Genomic DNA, 18,789 nt, shown 5'->3' on the forward strand with positions numbered 1-18,789 from the left:
TAACATCTCACATAACATTTACCAAAACCGAAAATGAACCCTGGTACAACTCTACTCACTAGGCTAGACACTTTATTTGGGTTTGCCCAGTTCTTCTACTGATGCCTTTTTCTCTCCTGGGATCCAGCAGACCACACTGCAAGTAAGTGGCCGTGTCCCCCACTCTGTGACAGCACCACAGCCCGTCCTTGTCATTATCGTCACCGTTTCGAGGAGGGCTGGGCTGGTGTTTTGTAGAATGCCCCTCAGTGTGGGCTCTCCTGATGTAGTCTCATAAATCAGCTGAGGTTACAGACCTTTGGAAGAGAATATCACAGAGGGGACATGCTCTTCCCATGCCATTTATCAGAAGGTATGTGATATCAGCTCAGTTCAGTCGCTCAGTCGTGTCTGACTCTTTGCGACCCCACGAATTACAGCACGCCAGGCCTCCCTGTCCATCACCATCTCCCGGAGTTCACTCAAACTCATGCCCATCAAGTTGGTGATGCCATCCAGCCATCTCATCCTCTGTCATCCCCTTCTCCTCCTGCCCCCAATCCCTCCCAGCATCAGAGTCTTTCCCAATGAGTCAACTCTTCGCATGAGGTGGCCAAAGTATTGGAGTTTCAGCTTTAGCATCAGTCCTTCCAATGAACACTCATGGCTGATCTCCTTCAGAATGGACTGGTTGGATCTCCTTGCAGTCCAAGGGACTCTCAAGAGTCTTCTCCAACACCACAGTTCAAAAGCATCAATTCTTCACCACTCAGCTTTCTTCACAGTCCAACTCTTGCATCCATACGTGACCGCTGGAAAAACCACAGCCTTGACTAGACGGACCTTTGTTGGCAAAGTAACGTCTCTGCTTTTGAATATGCTATCTAGGTTGGTCATAACTTTTCTTCCAAGGAGTAAGCGTCTTTTAATTTCGTGGCTGCAGTCATCATCTGCAGTGATTTTGGATGTCTTATTACTGATGACGCTGATATAAATGATTTAGTTAAGTAGCATCTACCAGGCTTTTCTCTGTAAAGTTAACTATCTTTCCCTTTCATTTTCTACTCTTTATAAGCAAGTCATCAAGTCCAGCCCTCAGTCAAATGGAAGGAAATTAAGCCCCACCTCCTGGAGGAAGAAACTGCAAACAATTTGTGGACGTCAGTTAAAACCACCACGGTAATTAATAAATATTCAGGAGATCATTTGAGGCTGTGCAGAAATCCCATTCTCCTTCAAGTTTTAGCTTACTAATTTTAGCATTCATAAATTTATCTTGCCTGCAGAAATGATTATTCTAATGATGATTTTTCCATTTCCCTCATTCCTCTCTGTATCTATGAATCACAAATTAGAAAAAAATTTCCCCCTCATCCCAATTTGTTTAGTCATTTGGCATTTACATCAGTATGCACTCAAGGTTATTTGAATGAAGAGAGAGAGGTTAGTATACATATATGCTGAGAGGACCTAAAGGTGCTGACATTCCGGTAGCAAAAAAAAAGAGGTTTAAAAAAGAAGAAAACGATGGGGGATGCCACAAGAACATAGAAGCCACCCTGAAGGTGCTCTCCACAGCCAGGGCGGGCTCAGTTTTAGCTCGAACAACTATCAAATAAATAACGAGAGCACTGGACTATAGTCGCCTATGGTTTTCAACATATGTCTAAACGTAAATGAGAGTTCACAAGAGAAAACGCAAAGCCTGTTCCCTGTGGGTTTCGATCAACACATGTCTAAGAGCAAACGAGAACTCACAAGAGAAAAGGCAAAACCCATTCCCTGTGGGTTAGGATTACACAGGCCGGCAGACACCTGTCAGAACTAAGCTGGAGATGCCGTCAGTGATTCCGGACATCAAAGAGCCACAAAACACCGCCAGTTCACAGTGAATTTCCTTTTAAGTAAAGCCAGTATGTGACACTGGCTGTCAACAATCCCCCTCACACACACACACGTTGGGAAAAAAAGGGGAAAGTATAACTGATTCAGTGATACTTTATTAGAAAATCTTTACTTATTATGGGTTTGTTTTTAAAGAAAAGTAAGTGTTCTAATCAATCTCTTCTAAAGTTAGGACAAGTGCTTCTGAAACAGAACAAACGATCACACATCGGTTACGTGGGCCAGCGTCTCCCGAGCGGTCACCAGGGGCCGCACGTGACGGCTCCTTCCGCTTCCCGCCGCGGTCCGTCCTCCGCGCCTCACGACAAGGAAGCCAAGGGCCGGGTGGACGAGGTGCTTTCAGCGTCGGGACCTGGTGGGAACCGCGTCCCTCGGGTGGCTCCACCTTCTCCCCAGGGGCTGAGGTCAGCCCAAGGCACTTTTCCAGATAAACTGAGTGCTGCCTCCCCAAAGGACTGCCCTCAAACCACTCTAACCTCCTCCAGGAGCGCTCCTCACACGTTACAGATCTCTCTGCCTCCTGAAGGCCCATCGGTGGCCACGTGACCTCTCCTGGCTGGCTGGGTCCCCAGGGCAGCCCTGACTCTGCATGGTTCTGACCCGGCAGCCCTCGTGGGAGTCCTGGGGTCCGCAGGTGTTTTGTCTGGCCTGTACTTCGTGTTTATGTCTTCACCAAAATTGCAGCTGGAAAGTCCTGCCGTCCGCAAGCATGTCTACCCCGCACCCGAGAGTGAGCTGACAGGGAGCCTGGGCCTCTGGCCGAGCGAATGCATCCCACTCGCCGCTCAGAGTCCCATCTTGCTCCGCTGGGTTTGTGGGGCGTTCGTTTGTCCATGGCGGCTGAGTGCAGCTGTCTGCTTGGGCGATGGGGGTAATCGGAACACTGGGCAGCAAATTCTCCACCAGGTGTAGCGTTAAGGTAAAGACAGAGGTGGGGGGTGGATAAAGAAATACAGAGAATTCAGAACACAGTGGAGGAAGAAGTAATAGAAAGGAGGAGGAGCAGAAGCCCCCGCAACCTCAGCGTCGGTGCAGCAGGCAAACACCGCGTGCCTTGGCCCGGCTCTGCCCACCCAGTGGCCGAGGTGACCACGGTCAAGTTACTTCACATCGCTAACCACCTCTCCTCAGGTGCCAAGCAGGGACAGTGACACCTGCTCCGTGGGGACGTCACCAGGCTGACATCACTGTTACCCAATGTCCTTGACGTGGTAAAAGGCCTAAACTGCTTTCCCATTTGAGACACTATCTTTGCATCCTAAGAGTTTGAAATCAAGGCCTATACCCGAAAACACACAGAAGGCTCCACATTTTCAGGACAGGGATTACTATGCTTTTTAAAACATTGCCTTAGATATTCAGAGGCTTCAACTCCTTTGATCTTAAAAAAGACTGAGCTTCACACCTCTTTACTGAGAAGCAGGACAGCTGCAGTGGTGCCATCGCTTATTTCCTTACCTGACAGTTTCCTAACCACACGTGGCCTCTGACTCAGGGTGGTCCGTGCTGAGGACTCTGAGAGGCTGCTTTGTGGGAAAGGTCACAGCGGTCTGAACCAGAGGACTCCCCGCACCATGACGCGCACCGCTCCCTCCCAGGGAACACATCTCTCTAATCCTACCTGAAAGGTATTTTTCAACATAGTAACTGATTCACAGCTAATTAAGTCACAAGGACCTCTAAATCTCTAATCCAAGGGTTCAATTATAAAAATCCAACAAACACAGCTCTTAGGAACATACAAACGGTTTAAAGTGAGGTATACTTCTCCAGTTTAAATTTTTGTGACCATTATTTATTACTATTATAGTAAACTCAGCAGTGGCCACAGGACTGGAAAAGGTCAGTTTTCATTCCAATCCCAAAGAAAGGCAATGCCAAAGAACGCTCAAACTACCGCACAATTGCACTCATCTCACACGCTAGTAAAGTAATGCTCAAAATTCTCCAAGCCAGGCTTCAGCAATACGTGAACCGTGAACTTCCAGATGTTCAAGCTGGTTTTAGAAAAGGCAGAGGAACCAGAGATCAAATTGCCAATATCCTCTGGATCATGGAAAAAGCAAGAGAGTTCCAGAAAAACATCTATTTCTGCTTTATTGACTATGCCAAAGCCTTTGACTGTGTGGATCACAATAAACTGTGGAAAATTCTGAAAGAGATGGGAATATCAGACCACCTGACCTGCCTCGTGAGAAACCTATATGCAGGTGAGGAAGCAACAGTTAGAACTGGACGTGGAACAACAGACTGGTTCCAAATAGGGAAAGGAGTGCGTCAAGGCTGTATATTGTCACCCTGCTTATTTAACTTATATGCAGAGTACATCATGAGAAACACTGGGCTGGAAGATGCACAAGCTGGAATCAAGACTGCCGGGAGAAATATCAATAACTTCAGATATGCAGATGACACCACCCTTATGGCAGAAAGTGAAGAGGAACTGAAAAGCCTCTTGATGAAAGTGAAAGAGGAGAGTGAAAAAGTTGGCCTAAAGCTCAACATTCAGAAAATGAAGATCAAGGCATCTGGTCCCATCACTTCATGGGAAATAGATGGGGAAACAGTGGAAACAGTGTCAGACTTTCTTTTTTAGGGCTCCAAAATCACTGCAGATGATGACCGCAGCCACGAAATAAAAAGATGCTTACTCCTTGGAAAGGAAGTTATGACCAACCTAGATAGCATATTGAAAAGCAGAGACATTACTTTGCCAACAAAGGTCCATCTAGTCAAGGCTATGGTTTTTCCAGTAGTCATGTGTGGATGTGAGAGTTGGACTGTGAAGAAAGCTGAGCGCTGAAGAATTGATGCTTTTGAACTGCGGTATTGGAGAAGACTCTCGAGAGTTCCTTGGACTGCAAGGAGATCCAAGCAGTCCATTCTAAAGGAGATCAGTCCTGGGTGTTCACTGGAAGGACTGATGCTAAAGCTGAAACTCCAGTACTTTGGCCACCTCATGAGGAGTTGACTCTAGAAAAGACTGATGCTGGGAGGGATTAAGGGCAGGAGGTGAAGGGGACGACAGAGGATGAGATGGCTGGATGGCATCACCGACTCAATGGACATGAGTTTGAGTAAACTCCGGGAGTTGGTGATGGACAGGGAGGCCTGGCATGCTGCTATTCATGGGATCACAAAGAGTCGGACATGACTGAGCGACTGAACTGAGCTGAAACTGGGACATGAATAAATCCCAGTACGATAAATATAAAATTAGCCTTTAATCCTCTCTGCCCAAAGAAATCTGACGTTACATGCTATCGCATGAACACAGTTTTCCCATTAAGTTGGTCTTATCGGCTCACACCTATTCCTGTATTTAGTCTCCAACAGGCCTCGGGCTGCCTACCTTTCAAAGTGCTGTTTCATCTGTTTACACGCGTAGTAGTTGCCATCTCTCAGGTTCTGCATCTTCATAACTTCAGAAAACGTTCCCTCTCCTATTTTGCCAATTGCTTTATAGTCTATAAAGAAAAACAATTATAAAAATAAAAGTTTATTTATGCACCTGTTTCATACTCGCTTCCAGACAGCAGGCGTCTTCATTTGTAAGATAACCCAACAGCAACATGTCGAGGATGGTTTGCTTATGTTTTCTAAGGTTCGGTGCTTCCCTCACTTTAAGAGAAGCTGGGCTGTGTGTTGGCAGCACAGTCTCTGTCCCCCTCGTGCAGTGGGAGTCACGCGAGGCGAGGAAAGGCTGGGGACCCCTATGGGACGTGAGAGCAGAGGCGCCGAGGCGGGCTGCACGGGTGGCCCTCGCGGGAGCGGCGAGCCCGGGCCTAGCCTCCGGCAGGCGTGGCCGTGCCCCAGCGGCGAGGAGCACGCCCCCGAAAACCACCCCGAGGTCCCACACAAGGCCCGGCGGACCTGCGGCAGCCTCCTGGGGCATCGCTCCCTGCGTTTCTGGAAGCTGACAGCACGTCTCCCTGGCTTTGTGGCCACCGCCACCATCACCTGGGCCCAGATGGTGGCTCTATAAGTCTCCAAGTCACTACGTTAAATCCCTTGCCACCTGAAACACCGGAGCAGTTCCTGTCTTCCTGACTGAACCTTGACAGGCACAGAAAGGAGTCTCCGGGAGCATGCTGGGAACAAAGACAGAGACCAGCCCGTGGAGCATCGAGGGGGCAGCGAGCAGGCCGGCCGCTGGAGGGCCCGGCTCGTCAGGGTGCAACTGCCGGCCACGGCAGACTGCCTGCAGCGACTCTGCCTTTCACAGGCCAAGTGTCCACGGAGCCTGTCAGCCCAGGGACACAGCAGGAAGCGCCAGGACGACGGAGGGTGGTGAATATGACGACCCGACAAGGGCTCTCCAGACAGAAGTGAGCGCAGGGGAAACGTGCTACTTTCCAAGCAGAAACGGAAGGCATGAGAGAAGCCCAGAAACCAAACGCTTCATTGGGTTGGAAAAGCTTCTGTGGTCCAAGTAAGAGGAGGAGAAGACCAAAAAAACTTCACAGAAAGCAGTTGTGAGACTTGACAGGTGAACAAGCTACTCAGCCTTGCACCAAGGTCACTGGAAAGTCACAGGAAGACAGCCAGTCTCCACCCCACCCAAGCACTTGCCTTAGAGAGCAAGGAGACTCCTGTAGCCTGAGGCAGCAAGGCACAGCAGAAACAAGGCTTGAGAGGGACGTTTAGAAGAGAACACTGAGCGTGCAACTGACCAGAAGCAGGAAGATCAGAAACGTCCTAAACAAGCCTGGACCAAACAGAGCCCAGCACTTGCAGGTCCCAGACCCACATCGACAGAGAGCAGGCTTTTAAAATGATCCCGCACCAAAGGAGGGCCTCCTCTTTCAGACAGAGCACATTTTTAATACCTTGCATGAATTCTGATTTGAACAAACTGACAGAAAAAAGGCCCAGTGTTTTAGAGTATTGTTTTTGAGAAATAGTGCGCTTAAAGATTTTAAAAGTGCTCATCCGTTAGCAAGAAGTGTTGATACTAAAGTCTTTCCAGGTAAAATGACATAATGTTTGGATTTTCTTTAAAATCCTATACATTTCCATTCACTTCTGTCGGAAGTATAAACTAATACAGCTATGACTCAGATTTCTCGGGTATAGACTCAAGAGAAATGAAAGCATAAGTCTAAACAATAGGTGGTACACATATATTCATGGAAGCATTTTCACAATAGCCAAAAGTGGGAAAAAAAGAAACGTCCATCAACTAAAGAATTGGTCAACAGGGACTTCCTGGCGGTCCAGTGGCTAAGACCCTGCATTCCCAACATAGGGACCCAGGTTTGAGCCCTAATCAGGGAACTAGATCCCACATGCTGCAACTAAAGATCCCATATGCCACAATAAAAACTAAATAAATGAAGATTCTGAGTGCCACAAATAAGACCTGGCACAGCCAAATAAATAAAACAGATCAACACAGTATGGTCTAGCTACATGATGACAGTATTCAGCCAGAGACACAGGGTGCAACACGGAATAACCTTGAAAACATTATGCTAAGTAAAGGAAGCCAAGCACAAAAGGCTATTTACATGAAATGTCCAGAACAGGCAAATCCATGGACACGGAGAGTAGGTGAGCGGTTGCCAAGGGTGGGCGGGGTCTGCAGGAAATGGGGCATACAGGCAAGTTGATCCCGGTTTCTTTTTGGGGTGACGATGAAAGTGCTTTAATAGATTATGATGATGGCTGGGGCACTCAGTAAAAACGCCAACAATCACCCAATCATATACTTTACCTGGGTGAACTTTATAGTATGTAGATTACATCTCAGTAAAGCTGTGAAAACAGACAGCTCTGCGGTGTTTGAGTCAGAACAGTGGTTGCCTGGGGACTTCAGGACACAGTGAGCTCTGCTCCGGCTGTGCGGCAGGTTACACTTTCTGAAAACTCGCCAACCTGCACTCATAACTTCTTGCTAACGGATAAGCACTTTTAAAGTCTTTCAGCACACTATTTCTCAAAAACAGTACTCTAAAAAACCGGGCCTTTTTTCTGTTAGTTTGTTCAAATCAGAATTCACGCAAGGTATTAAAAATGTGCTCTGTCTGAAAGAGGAGGCCCTCCTTTAGAGTGTGCAGTTTTCTGGACGGATGTTATACTCCAATATTTAAAAATCAGAAGAAGAAAAAAGCAAGCCAAAGTTAGGAATAAACAGAAAATATGAGGAACAGAAAAGATATACAGTAAAGAGTACATGCAGGGAAAGGCGGAAAGAAAAACAGACTCAGATCACGCTACTGTTGGAACAGTCACGTGCACGAAGTCCCACTGCCCAGACCAACACAAGCTGGCTCTCACCACGGCTCTAGCTCCCGGGAGGGCCGGGTCTTCCTGCTCTAGACGTGTCCTGTTCTCAAGCTCAGCCTTAATTAACGGTTATAATTACAAGACAACTCCATACCGTGAAGTGTAGTGAGACTCACTGGTCCTCACAACTAAAGCAGACTGAAACCACCTCTTGAATGAGGAAAGCAAAGTTTAGGGACCACTGACATTCCTCCACAGACCCCCTAACAGGGAGACTAGATGTCCTCTTCTGTGGTTAGCTCCAGGGAGCCTCTTCTGGCTCCTCAAACAGGTCTCCATCCTATTTCCCAAATGAAAACTCTCTGGGCAGGACTGCCAGCCCCAACACTAACAGTACTTGGTCCTGGCAACTTACAAGAGCTGGACATACAACCACATTACACCAAGACAAACACACAAAAAACAACAGCAAAAAAAAAAAAGAATGCTTGCTACTGCTAAGTCACGTCAGTCGTGTCCGACTCTGTGCAACCCCATAGACGGCAGCCCATCAGGCTCCCCTGTCCCTGGGATTCTCCAGGCAAGAGTACTGGAGTGGGATGCCATTTCCTTCTCCAGTGCATGAAAGTGGAAAGCGAAAAGGAAGTCGCTCAGTCTGTCCGACTCCTAGCGACCCCATGGACTGCAGCCCACCAGGCTCCTCCGTCCATGGGATTTCTCAGGCAAGAACACTGGAGTGGGGTGTCGTTGCCTGGGACAGTGAAATACGGTTTCAGTCTTATGACCATTCCATTCATAAAGAAGGTTGAGCACCGAAGAATTGATGCTTTGAACTGTGGTGCCGGAGAAGACTCTTGAGAGTCCCTTGGACTGCAAGGAGATCCAACCAGTCCATCCTAAAGGAAATCAACCCTGAATATTCACTGGAAGGACTGATGCTGAATGAAGCTGAAGCTCCAATACTTTGGCCATCTGAAGCAAAGAGCTGACTCACTGGAAAAGACCCTGATGCTGGGAAAGGCTGAAGGCAGGAGGAGAAGGGGACAACAGAGGATGAGATGGTTGGATAGTATCACTGACTCAATGGACATAAATTTGAGCAAACTCAGGGAGATGGTAAAGGGCAGGGAAGCCTGATGTGCTGCAGTTCATGGGGTTGCAAAGAGTCAGACACAACTCAATGACTGAACAATTCACATGTAAGGAAATCTGTACATTAAAAGCCACAGTCCTGAGCAAACAGCATGACGGAAGCCAAGCCTCGCGACCGCCTGTACTTTGTGTGAGAAGAGGTTGGGCCATCACACCAGGAAGGGCCTCCCCAAGCATCACCTGCAGGAAATCTACCCGAGGGCGCTGATAAACTCTCAGCGAGCATTTTCCAAACTGAGTTTTGCAAAACACTAGTACCCCTAAGACAGTAATGGGTATTCCCCAAAAGGGGGTTGCACGAGCAAACAAGCTTAGGGAACGTGGGTTAGGTTAAAGAGAAACAGGCCTGACTACAGAATTCCTCAGTGACTTTCCCTGAATCAGCCGTGTGTCCCTGGAGCACATGGGGGCTGCGCTGCGTATGAGCACACAGGTCTCTCAGGACCCCTGGGGCTGCTCTGGCCCCCCAAACTGCGGATATTTAAGCCCTACAATCCCTCTTCACCGAGTCTTCCCTGAGTAGAAAGTAACTGACCGACCTCCCAGCACGGCAGGAGTTTGAAGCTGTTCTGCCATTTCTACAGTTCTTCCCGCTCGCCCTCCGAGAGCGGCTGGATGGAGTAAGGCAGGGCTCAGCCCTGGGGAGGTCTTCAGGATACAAGCGTCAGAGCCCTTCTGACTAAAACCAGAAGCTGTAACCCGCTTGACAACCAAAGTTTCAAGTAAAGCCCAGAGCCTCCCTCAAACAGGTAACCTGCCCAGTAAGTCCTGCAACCAGACTGGTAAGATTCTTAGGTGAATCCTCCCGAGAAGCTTCTTCAAAACAAACGGACCAAATTACAGGCCCTGTGTGTGGCTTACCACTAGTTTGTCCAGTTTGGAGCATCATAAAACAACTTTGACAAATTTCTTAGGGAGCCTCCAAACTTGAAACTTTGTGGGGAAATTCAACCAGATGGATGCTTCTACTGAGTTATACATCCTCTGGTCCTGAGGAAGACCCACCTGACCTGCCTAACCCCACTCCTACTTGTCAAGGAACAGCCAGGGAATAACTGCTGCTCATTAACACAGCATCAAACCTTTCCCTTCTCCTGGATGGACTGGACTGGAATGCCCAGAAACTTCCCTGAAAAGAGACAGTCTATTACTGTGCAGAGAAAGCTCACGTGGCGGGCCTAAAGCCACTCCCCACAGAGACATCTGCTTGCAAGGTTGGCCCTGGCTGCCATCTGGGAACCCAGATTTGGGAAGGGCTCCCCAGTCTCTGCAGTAAGAGCCCCTCCCGATGCCTACACCGTTCAAGCGAGCAGCGTGGTCTGCACTGAATCTGCAGAGGGCGCCTGAGTTCTCAGCCCCCGTAAGACCCCGGGGCAGCGGGGCTCACGAGCTGTGCTGACAGGAACAGGTCACACGCGCTGTCAGTTTGCTGCTGGAAGAGCGACGCGCGGCCTGGGGGACTCCACCGGGAGAGGACTCGGGGGCCTGCATCTCGTTTCCTCTAGGCTCTGGCCCGCGGCCCTTCCTCCTTCGCTGGTCTGCTCCTTTCACTGAGGACATCACAGCTGTGAGCCAGAGTGTAACCGGAATGCTGAGTTCTCTGAGCAAACCTAGGGGTGGCCTTGGGACCCACACTCCCCACCCAACACAATTTCTGCTAGGCGTGCATGCTAAGTCGATTCAGTTGTGTCCAGCTCTCTATGACCCTACGGGCTGTAGCCCGCCTGTCTGTGGGAGTCTCCAAGCAAGACCACTGGAGTAGGTTGCCACGCCCCACTCCAGGGCATCTTCCCACCCCAGGGATCGAACCCGCCGTGTCTCTTGCACCTCCTGCTGTGGCAGGCGGGTTTTTTGTTTTTGCCACTAGTGCCGCCTGGGAAGCCCAATGCGCACTGTACTTCAGCCTAAATGAATTAAACACCCCTGGCGGTATGACTACAGGACTGTGGACATCACTGCAGCCCACGGGCACCAGCTGCACAGCAGGCGCTGGGCTACGCGTGGAGGACACAGAGGTCAGGAGGACACAACCCCTCAGCTCGAGGATAGAGTGTGTTCCCGAGCCCCCAGCTTTAGGTCCTTTACTAAAAGGGAGGCAGCGGGAGAGAGGCACACCCCTGTTTAGATAATATTAAAGGCCAAATTAATGGATGCTGAGTGTCCAAAACTGAGCATGTGACGCTGTAGATTCTAATCTCCCAGGACCAACCTGGTAGGGAGGCCTCAGAGCAGACGCCTTTCCTCCTTCGGTGGGCACCCTGTCCTCTGCCACAGACCTGTTCGTGTCCACTCTGCACCTCTCTCCACAAGGCCGTAAGCCTCTTAAAGGCAAAGTCTACTAGCGTCTTTCACGCCCTGTACGTCCTCCTCAACTAATGAATCAAAGAAGAAATGCCATGTCGCATGCCCCCAATCCAATATTCCTACAGGCCTCCAGACACACACTGCAGGGGGAACTTGGACAGCTGAATCACAAAATTACGACTACTGACAACTGCCAACCAATCCTTTTTTATTCATGTGTGTTTAAATACCGGGTATTTCAGATCACAATGAGAGCCCTCCTGTCTCGTAGGTCACTTCCTTTCCCAGGTCAGACCATCCACATAAACAACAGAGAGATCAGGCGGGCAGGGAGGATAAATGACTGGAAAGATGCTCCTTAAACTACCTTCACAGTCCTCCATCAAACTCTCTTTCAGAATATGTTTTTTCATTAATGTTAGCAGGAATCCATGGATATTTATTTTATATTCCGGGATAATCTAATGCTACTTTAGTGTGTTGCTTCACACTGTTCCCGCTCTGGCCTTTAGGAGCGCTTTCTGTTGGCTCCTTGGTCCCTTGGACACGCCCCCACCCACAAGGTTTGTTTGTCTAGGCTTACATTATCTGTTTTTTCAGTACCTTCTTACTTTCTGGCACTACAAAATCTTGTATATTTCCTGTTTCAGTCCCAGGATTGCCACTTGGCCAAGGAGTTCTGGTTCCTTCTATCAGAGAAAGATATTTATCAAACACCAAGATCTGAACGCTAAGCATCAGGCACCACTTTCCACTTAATCATCTCAACAGCCCCATGCAACAGGTACCCCACTGGCCCATCTTACAAATGAGGAACTATGGCACCGAGAATTTAGGTATCCTGCCCAGGGCCACACCAATGAAGCAGCAGGCTACACACGCAGGGAGTCTGACCCCAGAATAACTTCCCAAGCACACCGCCACTGCTGTCTCCCGTGAGCAGAACGCTGTCCAGGCGATGCAGAGCTCACACAAGTGTACTCGTAGGAACGGTGACCATAAGACCCTTTCCAAAGTAACGGCTCGGCTGACAGTGCCCAAGAGAAAGGCAGAGCTCGGGGGCCCCACTGCCAACGTACGGACGTGTGAACGTGTTAGTCGCGTCCAACTCTTTGCAACCCCATGACTGTAGTCTGCCAGGCTCCTCTGTCCATGGAATTCTCTGGGCACGAATACTGGAGTGGGTTGCCATTTCCTGCTCCAGGGGATCCTGACTCAGGGACTGAACCCAGGTCTCCCGCATCGCAGGCAGATTCTTTCCCGTCTGAGCCACCAGGGAGGCCCGTGATAGAGAGACCCCCTCTCTGGTGCGAGGAAAAGCGCCGCACAGACTCCAGCGGCGAGCGGCACGACCTGCACACGGGGTGACCGCAGTCGTGCTTGCTCTTCCCTCATTGGGTCCTCCCGGGCCTTCTGCTCCAGGCAGTCCACCAGGCACTCCAGTCACAATATCCCGTGCCCGTGTCTACACTGAGCCGTAACCTGCGCCTCTCACAACAGTGCTGTGTGTGCTAGCGTGCTCAGTCGTGTCTGATTCTCTGCAACCCCTGGCCGGGAGCCTGCCAGGCTGCTCTGTCCATGGGGTTCTCCTGGCATTTCCTCCCCCAGGGGATCTTCCTGACCCAGGGATCGATCCTGCGTCGCCTGGATTGCAGGCGGACTGTTTACCGACTGAGCCTTTGGGGAAGGCCGTAGACAGTTGCTGAACAAATAAAAGGACAACAACTAGCTCCTAAACAGAGAAGGCGACGGCAGCCACTCCAGTGCTCTCGCCTGGAGAATCCCAGGGACGGGGGAGCCTGGTGGGCTGCAGTCCATGGGGTTGCTAAGAGTCGGACACGACTGAGCGACTTCACTTTCACTTTTCACTTTCATGCACTGGAGAAGGAAATGGCAACCCACTCCAGTGTTCTTGCCTGGAGAATCCCAGGGACAGCGAAGCCTGGTGGGCTGCTGTCTCTGGGGTCGCATAGAGTCGGACACGACTAAAGCGACTTAGCAGCAGCAGCAGCAGCTCTTAAAACCCAAGCTGAAGCACATTCACTAGCATGGCTCCAATTTAAAAGGCTGAAAATACCAAGTGTTGGCTAGGATGTGGAATAAATGGATCTCTCACACATGGATGATGGTAAATTTAAAATGGCATAGCCACTTTAGAAAACAGGAAGTTTCTTATAAAAGTAAATACACACTTCCAACCCAATCCAGCAATTCAACTCCTAGGAATCAAGAGAAGTGAAAACGTCCACACACAGACTTGTGCATGAATGTTCATAGCAGCATTATTCACAAAAGCCACAAAAGGGAACAATCCAAATGTTCACTAACTGAAAAATGAATAAACAAACTGTGGCATATTCACAGGCTGCTGTTGAGTCGCTTCAGTCGTGTCCGACTCTGTGCGACCCCATAGAAGGCAGCCCACCAGGCTCCCCCGTCCCTGGGATTCTCCAGGCAAGAACACTGGAGTGGGTTGCCATTTCCTTCTCCAATGCATGAAAGTGAAAAGTGAAAGTGAAGTCGCTCAGTCGTATCTGACTCTTAGCAACCCCATGGACTGCAGCCTTCCAGGCTCCTCCATCCATAGTATTTTCCAGGCAAGAGTACTGGAGTGGGGTGCCATTGCCTTCTCCGATTCATGGGCTAGAATACAGCAATAAAAAGGACCAAACTACTAAGATGCCACTACATGCATGGACCCAAAAAAACACGCTAACCAAAGAAGACAGATTCAGAAAACCACATACATTTATATTTACTACATTTATATGAAATTTTAGAAAAGGCAACACTTTAGTAATAGAAAGCATATCAATGATCTTGGGAGCCAGGGGTGGAGGAGGGCACTGACTGCAAAGGAGCACAAGACAACTTTCAGGGGTGACAGAAAAGTTCTGCGTCTTTTTTTTTTTGGCTACATGGCTTGCCGGAGCTTCGTTCCCTGACCAGGGATTGAATCCACAAGCTGAAATATTATGTAGCCAGTAAAAACGATGAGGTACGATCTGGAATCCAGGCTGCCGGGAGAAATATCAATAACCTCACATATGCAGATGACACCACCCTTATGGCAGGAAGCAAAGAGGAACTAAAGATATTCTTGATGAAAGTGAAAAAGAAGAGTGAAAACACTGGCTTAAAACTCAACGTTCAAAAAACTAAGATCATGGCATCCGGTCCCATCACTTCATGGCAAATAGATGGGGAAACAATGCAAACAGTGAGAGACTTTATTTCTGGGCTCCCAAATCACTGCAGATGGTGCCTGCAGCCATGAAATTAAAAGACGCTTGCTCCTTGGAAGAAACGCTATGACCAACCCAGACAGCATGTTAAAAAGCAGAGACATTACTTTGCCAACAAAGGTCCGTCTAGTCAAAGCTAAGGTTTTTCCAGTAGTCATGTATGGATGTGAGAGTTGGACCATAAATAAAGCTGGGCGCCAAAGAACTGATGCTTTTGAACTGTGGTGTTGGAGAAGACTCTTGAGAGTCCCTTGGACAGCAGGGAGATCAAACAGGTCAGTTCTAAAGGAAATCAGTTCTGAATATTCATTGGAAGGACAGATGGTGAAGCTCTGATACTTTGGCCACCTGATGGGATGAACTGACGATTGGAAAAGACCCTGATACTGGTAAAGACTGAAGGCGGGAGGGGAAGGCGACGACAGAGGATGAGATGACGGGATGGCATCACTGACTCAATGGACATGAGTTTGAGTATACTCTGGGAGTTGGTGATGGACAGGGAAGCCAGGCTTGCTGCAATCCATGCGGTTGCAAAGAGTTGGACACGACTTAGCGACTGAACTGAACTGGATAAAAATGAAAAGGCTCTTAGCCTTTCCACTAAAATCTGGAACAAGATAAGGATGCCCACTCTCACCACTTTCATGTAACATAGTATTGGAAGATCTAGCCACAGCAATCAGACAAGACAACAGATAGCCAGACTGGAATGGAAGAGGTAAAACTGTCATTATATGCAGATGACATGATACTATATATAGAAAACCCTAAGGACACACAAACTGCAAGAACTGATTCAGTTCAGCAAGGCATCCACCCTCTCTTTCCGGTGGCGGAGTCTGGAGAAGACGCACAGAAATGGCACCTCACAAAGGGAAGGAAAAGAAGGAAGAACAGGTCATCAGCCTCAGCCCTCGGGTGGCTGGAGGAGAAAACGTATTTGGTGTGTGCCGCATCTTTGCATCCGTCAACGACACTTCTGTGCACGTCACCGATCTTTCTGGCAAGGAAACCATCTGCCGTGTAACTGGTGGGACGCAGGTGAAGGCTGGCCGAGGTGAGTCCTCTGCATATGCTGCCACGTTGGCTGCCCAGGATGTAGCCCCGAGATGCAAGGAGCTGGGCCTGACTGCCCTCCACATCAAATCCGGGCCACAGGATGAAACAGGACCAAGACTCCTGGACCAGGGGCCCAGTCAGCGCTCAGAGCCCTCGCCCGCTCAGGGATGAAGACTGGGCGGATTGAGGATGTCACCCCCATCCCCTCCGACAGCACCTGCAGGAAGGGGGATCGCTGTGGTCCCCATCAGTGAACAGAACTCCTCAAATTATTGCTTTCTGTTAATAAATTGTTTTGATGTAAAAAAAAAAAAACGTTCAGCAAGGCAGCAGGATACAAGATTAACATACAGAAATTGGTTGCATTTCTTTACACTAACAACGAAATACCAGAAAAGGAATATAAACAATAATCCCTTTAAATCACGTCAAAAATAATAAAAACAAATCCTACCAAGAAAGTGGAAGGCTTATATGCTGAGGAGTATAAACACTGATAGGACTTCCCTGGTGGCCGGTGGCTGGGAACTGCCTCCCAGTGCAGCAGGCACAGGTTTGATTCCTGGTCTGGAAAGGTCCCACTTGCCTTGGAGTGACTAAGCCCACGAGCCTAGAGTCCCTGCCCAGCAACAAGAGAAGATACTGCAATGGGAAGCCTGGAACTGCACCTAGAGAGCAGCCACCACTCGCCGACTAGAGAAAGGCTGCGAGTGCACAGCGTCGGAAACCCAGCACCGACAAAACAAATAACCAAGTGTTTACAAGTCTAAATCACATAGTTACATGAAAAAGGCAGAGAGAACACGGAAGATAAATAAGTTGTTCACATTAAGATTCCATTCATTTCCACCAAACCAAGGCCTACTTAAGTGGAATTTGAGCCTTAAACCATGAAAATGGAGTTCAAATTCACTTTTTGTGCAATTCTGAAACTGTCACACCCAAATCCAACTATCTGTATTAACACCGCTTCTAAAGATCGTAATCAAGGCAGGTGATAAGCATCAGAACTATGTTGTCTTCGTCGTTCAGTCGCGGCCGACTCTCGCGACCCTGTGGACTATACTCCACCAGGGTTCTCATCCACAGGATCTTCCAAACAAGAATTCTGGACTGGGTTACCATATCCTTCTCCAGTCAGAACTAAGGGGCAAGTTAATTACTAAGTGTAACTCTCAACTAGAGTTTAAAAGAGGATTCAGCTTCTAATTCCTACACTCTTTGAGAGAGAAAGTACTTCAAACCAAATCACTAAAAACAAGGTCAAGATCCTTCAATAAAGAAGGCTGTACCAAATTAATTAGTTCATGCACTGTGGGAAAAATGGTGACCTGAATTACTAAACATCATGAAAATACAAAAAGACGTAAAATTATTCATAAACTCATAAAAACGATCATTTTGTAATGTGTAGAAACACTATAACTACGCTGTGCAGCTGTTGTGGGTCAATTATACTTGAAAAAAAAACAAAATTTTAAAATTTAAAGTGCACCCTTTGGGACTTCCCTCGTGGCCCAGTGGCTAAGACTCCGAGCTCCCAATGCAGGGACCCTGGGTTCGATCCCTGCTCAGGGAACCAGATCCCATGTGCCACAACTAAGAGTCCACACTGAAGATCCCGCATGCTGCAGCTAAGACCCAGTACAGGCAAATAAATAAACAGTTTTTAAAAAACAAAAGTTTAAAAGATACAAATCATAAAATGCAAATGTTAACAACATATAGATCGTGTGTGTCTACGTACTGTGTGTGTGTGTGTATATATATGTACATATGTGCTAACATTTGTGATTTTTGACTGGGATCCTGGAAAAAATAAAAACACCTATCATGGATATTACTGGGATAACTGGGGAAATGTGAGCTATAGACTGCATATTACATAACAGTATTGTATCAGCATGCTATTTACTGTGATTATGTAGGAGAATGTTCTTGTTCTTAGCAGATACTTGCTGAATTACTAATGGTGAAATGTAATGATGTCTACAGCTAACTCTCAAAAGGTTTAGTGAAAATAAATACATAACGGAGAGAGACAGAAAATGCCAGAGCACGGTGAGACAGTACACAAGCACAAGGCAAGTGGAGCATCTAGGTGAAGGGTGCACGGATATTCAGTGTACTCTTCTTGCAACTTTTCTGTAGATTCGAAATTTTTCAAAATGAATAGCTGGGAAGGAAAAAAAAAAAAGAATACAGTAAAAAATAATGTGTATATAAGTCCACACTATACATAAAAATGTAAAGCCTTTTGTAGACCTTGTATTCTAACTACTGCTTTGCGTGCATTACTGAAAAAGATAATCACGTAAACAATATCTAACAAAAGAAAATAAGAACCTCTTGGACTTCGCTGGTGGTACAGTGGGTAAGAATCCTCCTGTCGATGTAGAGGACACAGGTTCAATCCCTGGTCAGGGAATATTTCACTTGCCTGGGAGCAACTACAGCCTGTGCGCTGCAGTTACTGAGCCCGAGTGCTCCAACTCTTGAAGCCTGTGCACCAGAACCTGTGCTCAGAAAAAAGAGAAGCCACCACAATAAGCCAGGCACCACAACAAAGAGTGGGCCCCACAGGATATAACTAGAGAAAGCCTGCCTGAAGCCATGAAGACCCAGTGCAGGGAAAAATTAATTATATGAAGAAAATAAGAATGTCTTGGCAAGGATGAATGAGATGAATTAATTGTTTTAAACATCTTTGTTACACAATTTATGCCATATACCAATTACCAATTGACAATCAGGATACAATGCAAATTTAACATCATAACTACACCGAATATAATCTAATCTTTTCACAGCAAAACAGGTTGGAATTTTTCTGGACCTCAGGTTCACAGCATAAATGACAAGTATATCTGTACAGTAATGTAAAAATAAAAAAGCAGCCCATTCTAGTTGATTA

The 18,789-nt window shown here is 47.8% G+C and overlaps 1 protein-coding gene across 1 annotated transcript in view; it reads right to left on the reverse strand.

The window, feature by feature from the left end:
* MOK (MOK protein kinase) overlaps positions 1–18,789 on the reverse strand; it is a 44,157-nt gene that overhangs the window by 24,366 nt on the left and 1,002 nt on the right. Inside the window, exon 2 of the mRNA XM_052659545.1 lies at positions 5,237–5,351. Coding sequence (XP_052515505.1) covers positions 5,237–5,351 — 115 coding nt within the window. The remainder of the gene's footprint in view (positions 1–5,236; positions 5,352–18,789) is intronic.

Source organism: Budorcas taxicolor, chromosome 21 (assembly GCF_023091745.1).
Source record: "Budorcas taxicolor isolate Tak-1 chromosome 21, Takin1.1, whole genome shotgun sequence".
NCBI classification, from domain to species: Eukaryota; Metazoa; Chordata; class Mammalia; order Artiodactyla; family Bovidae; genus Budorcas; species Budorcas taxicolor.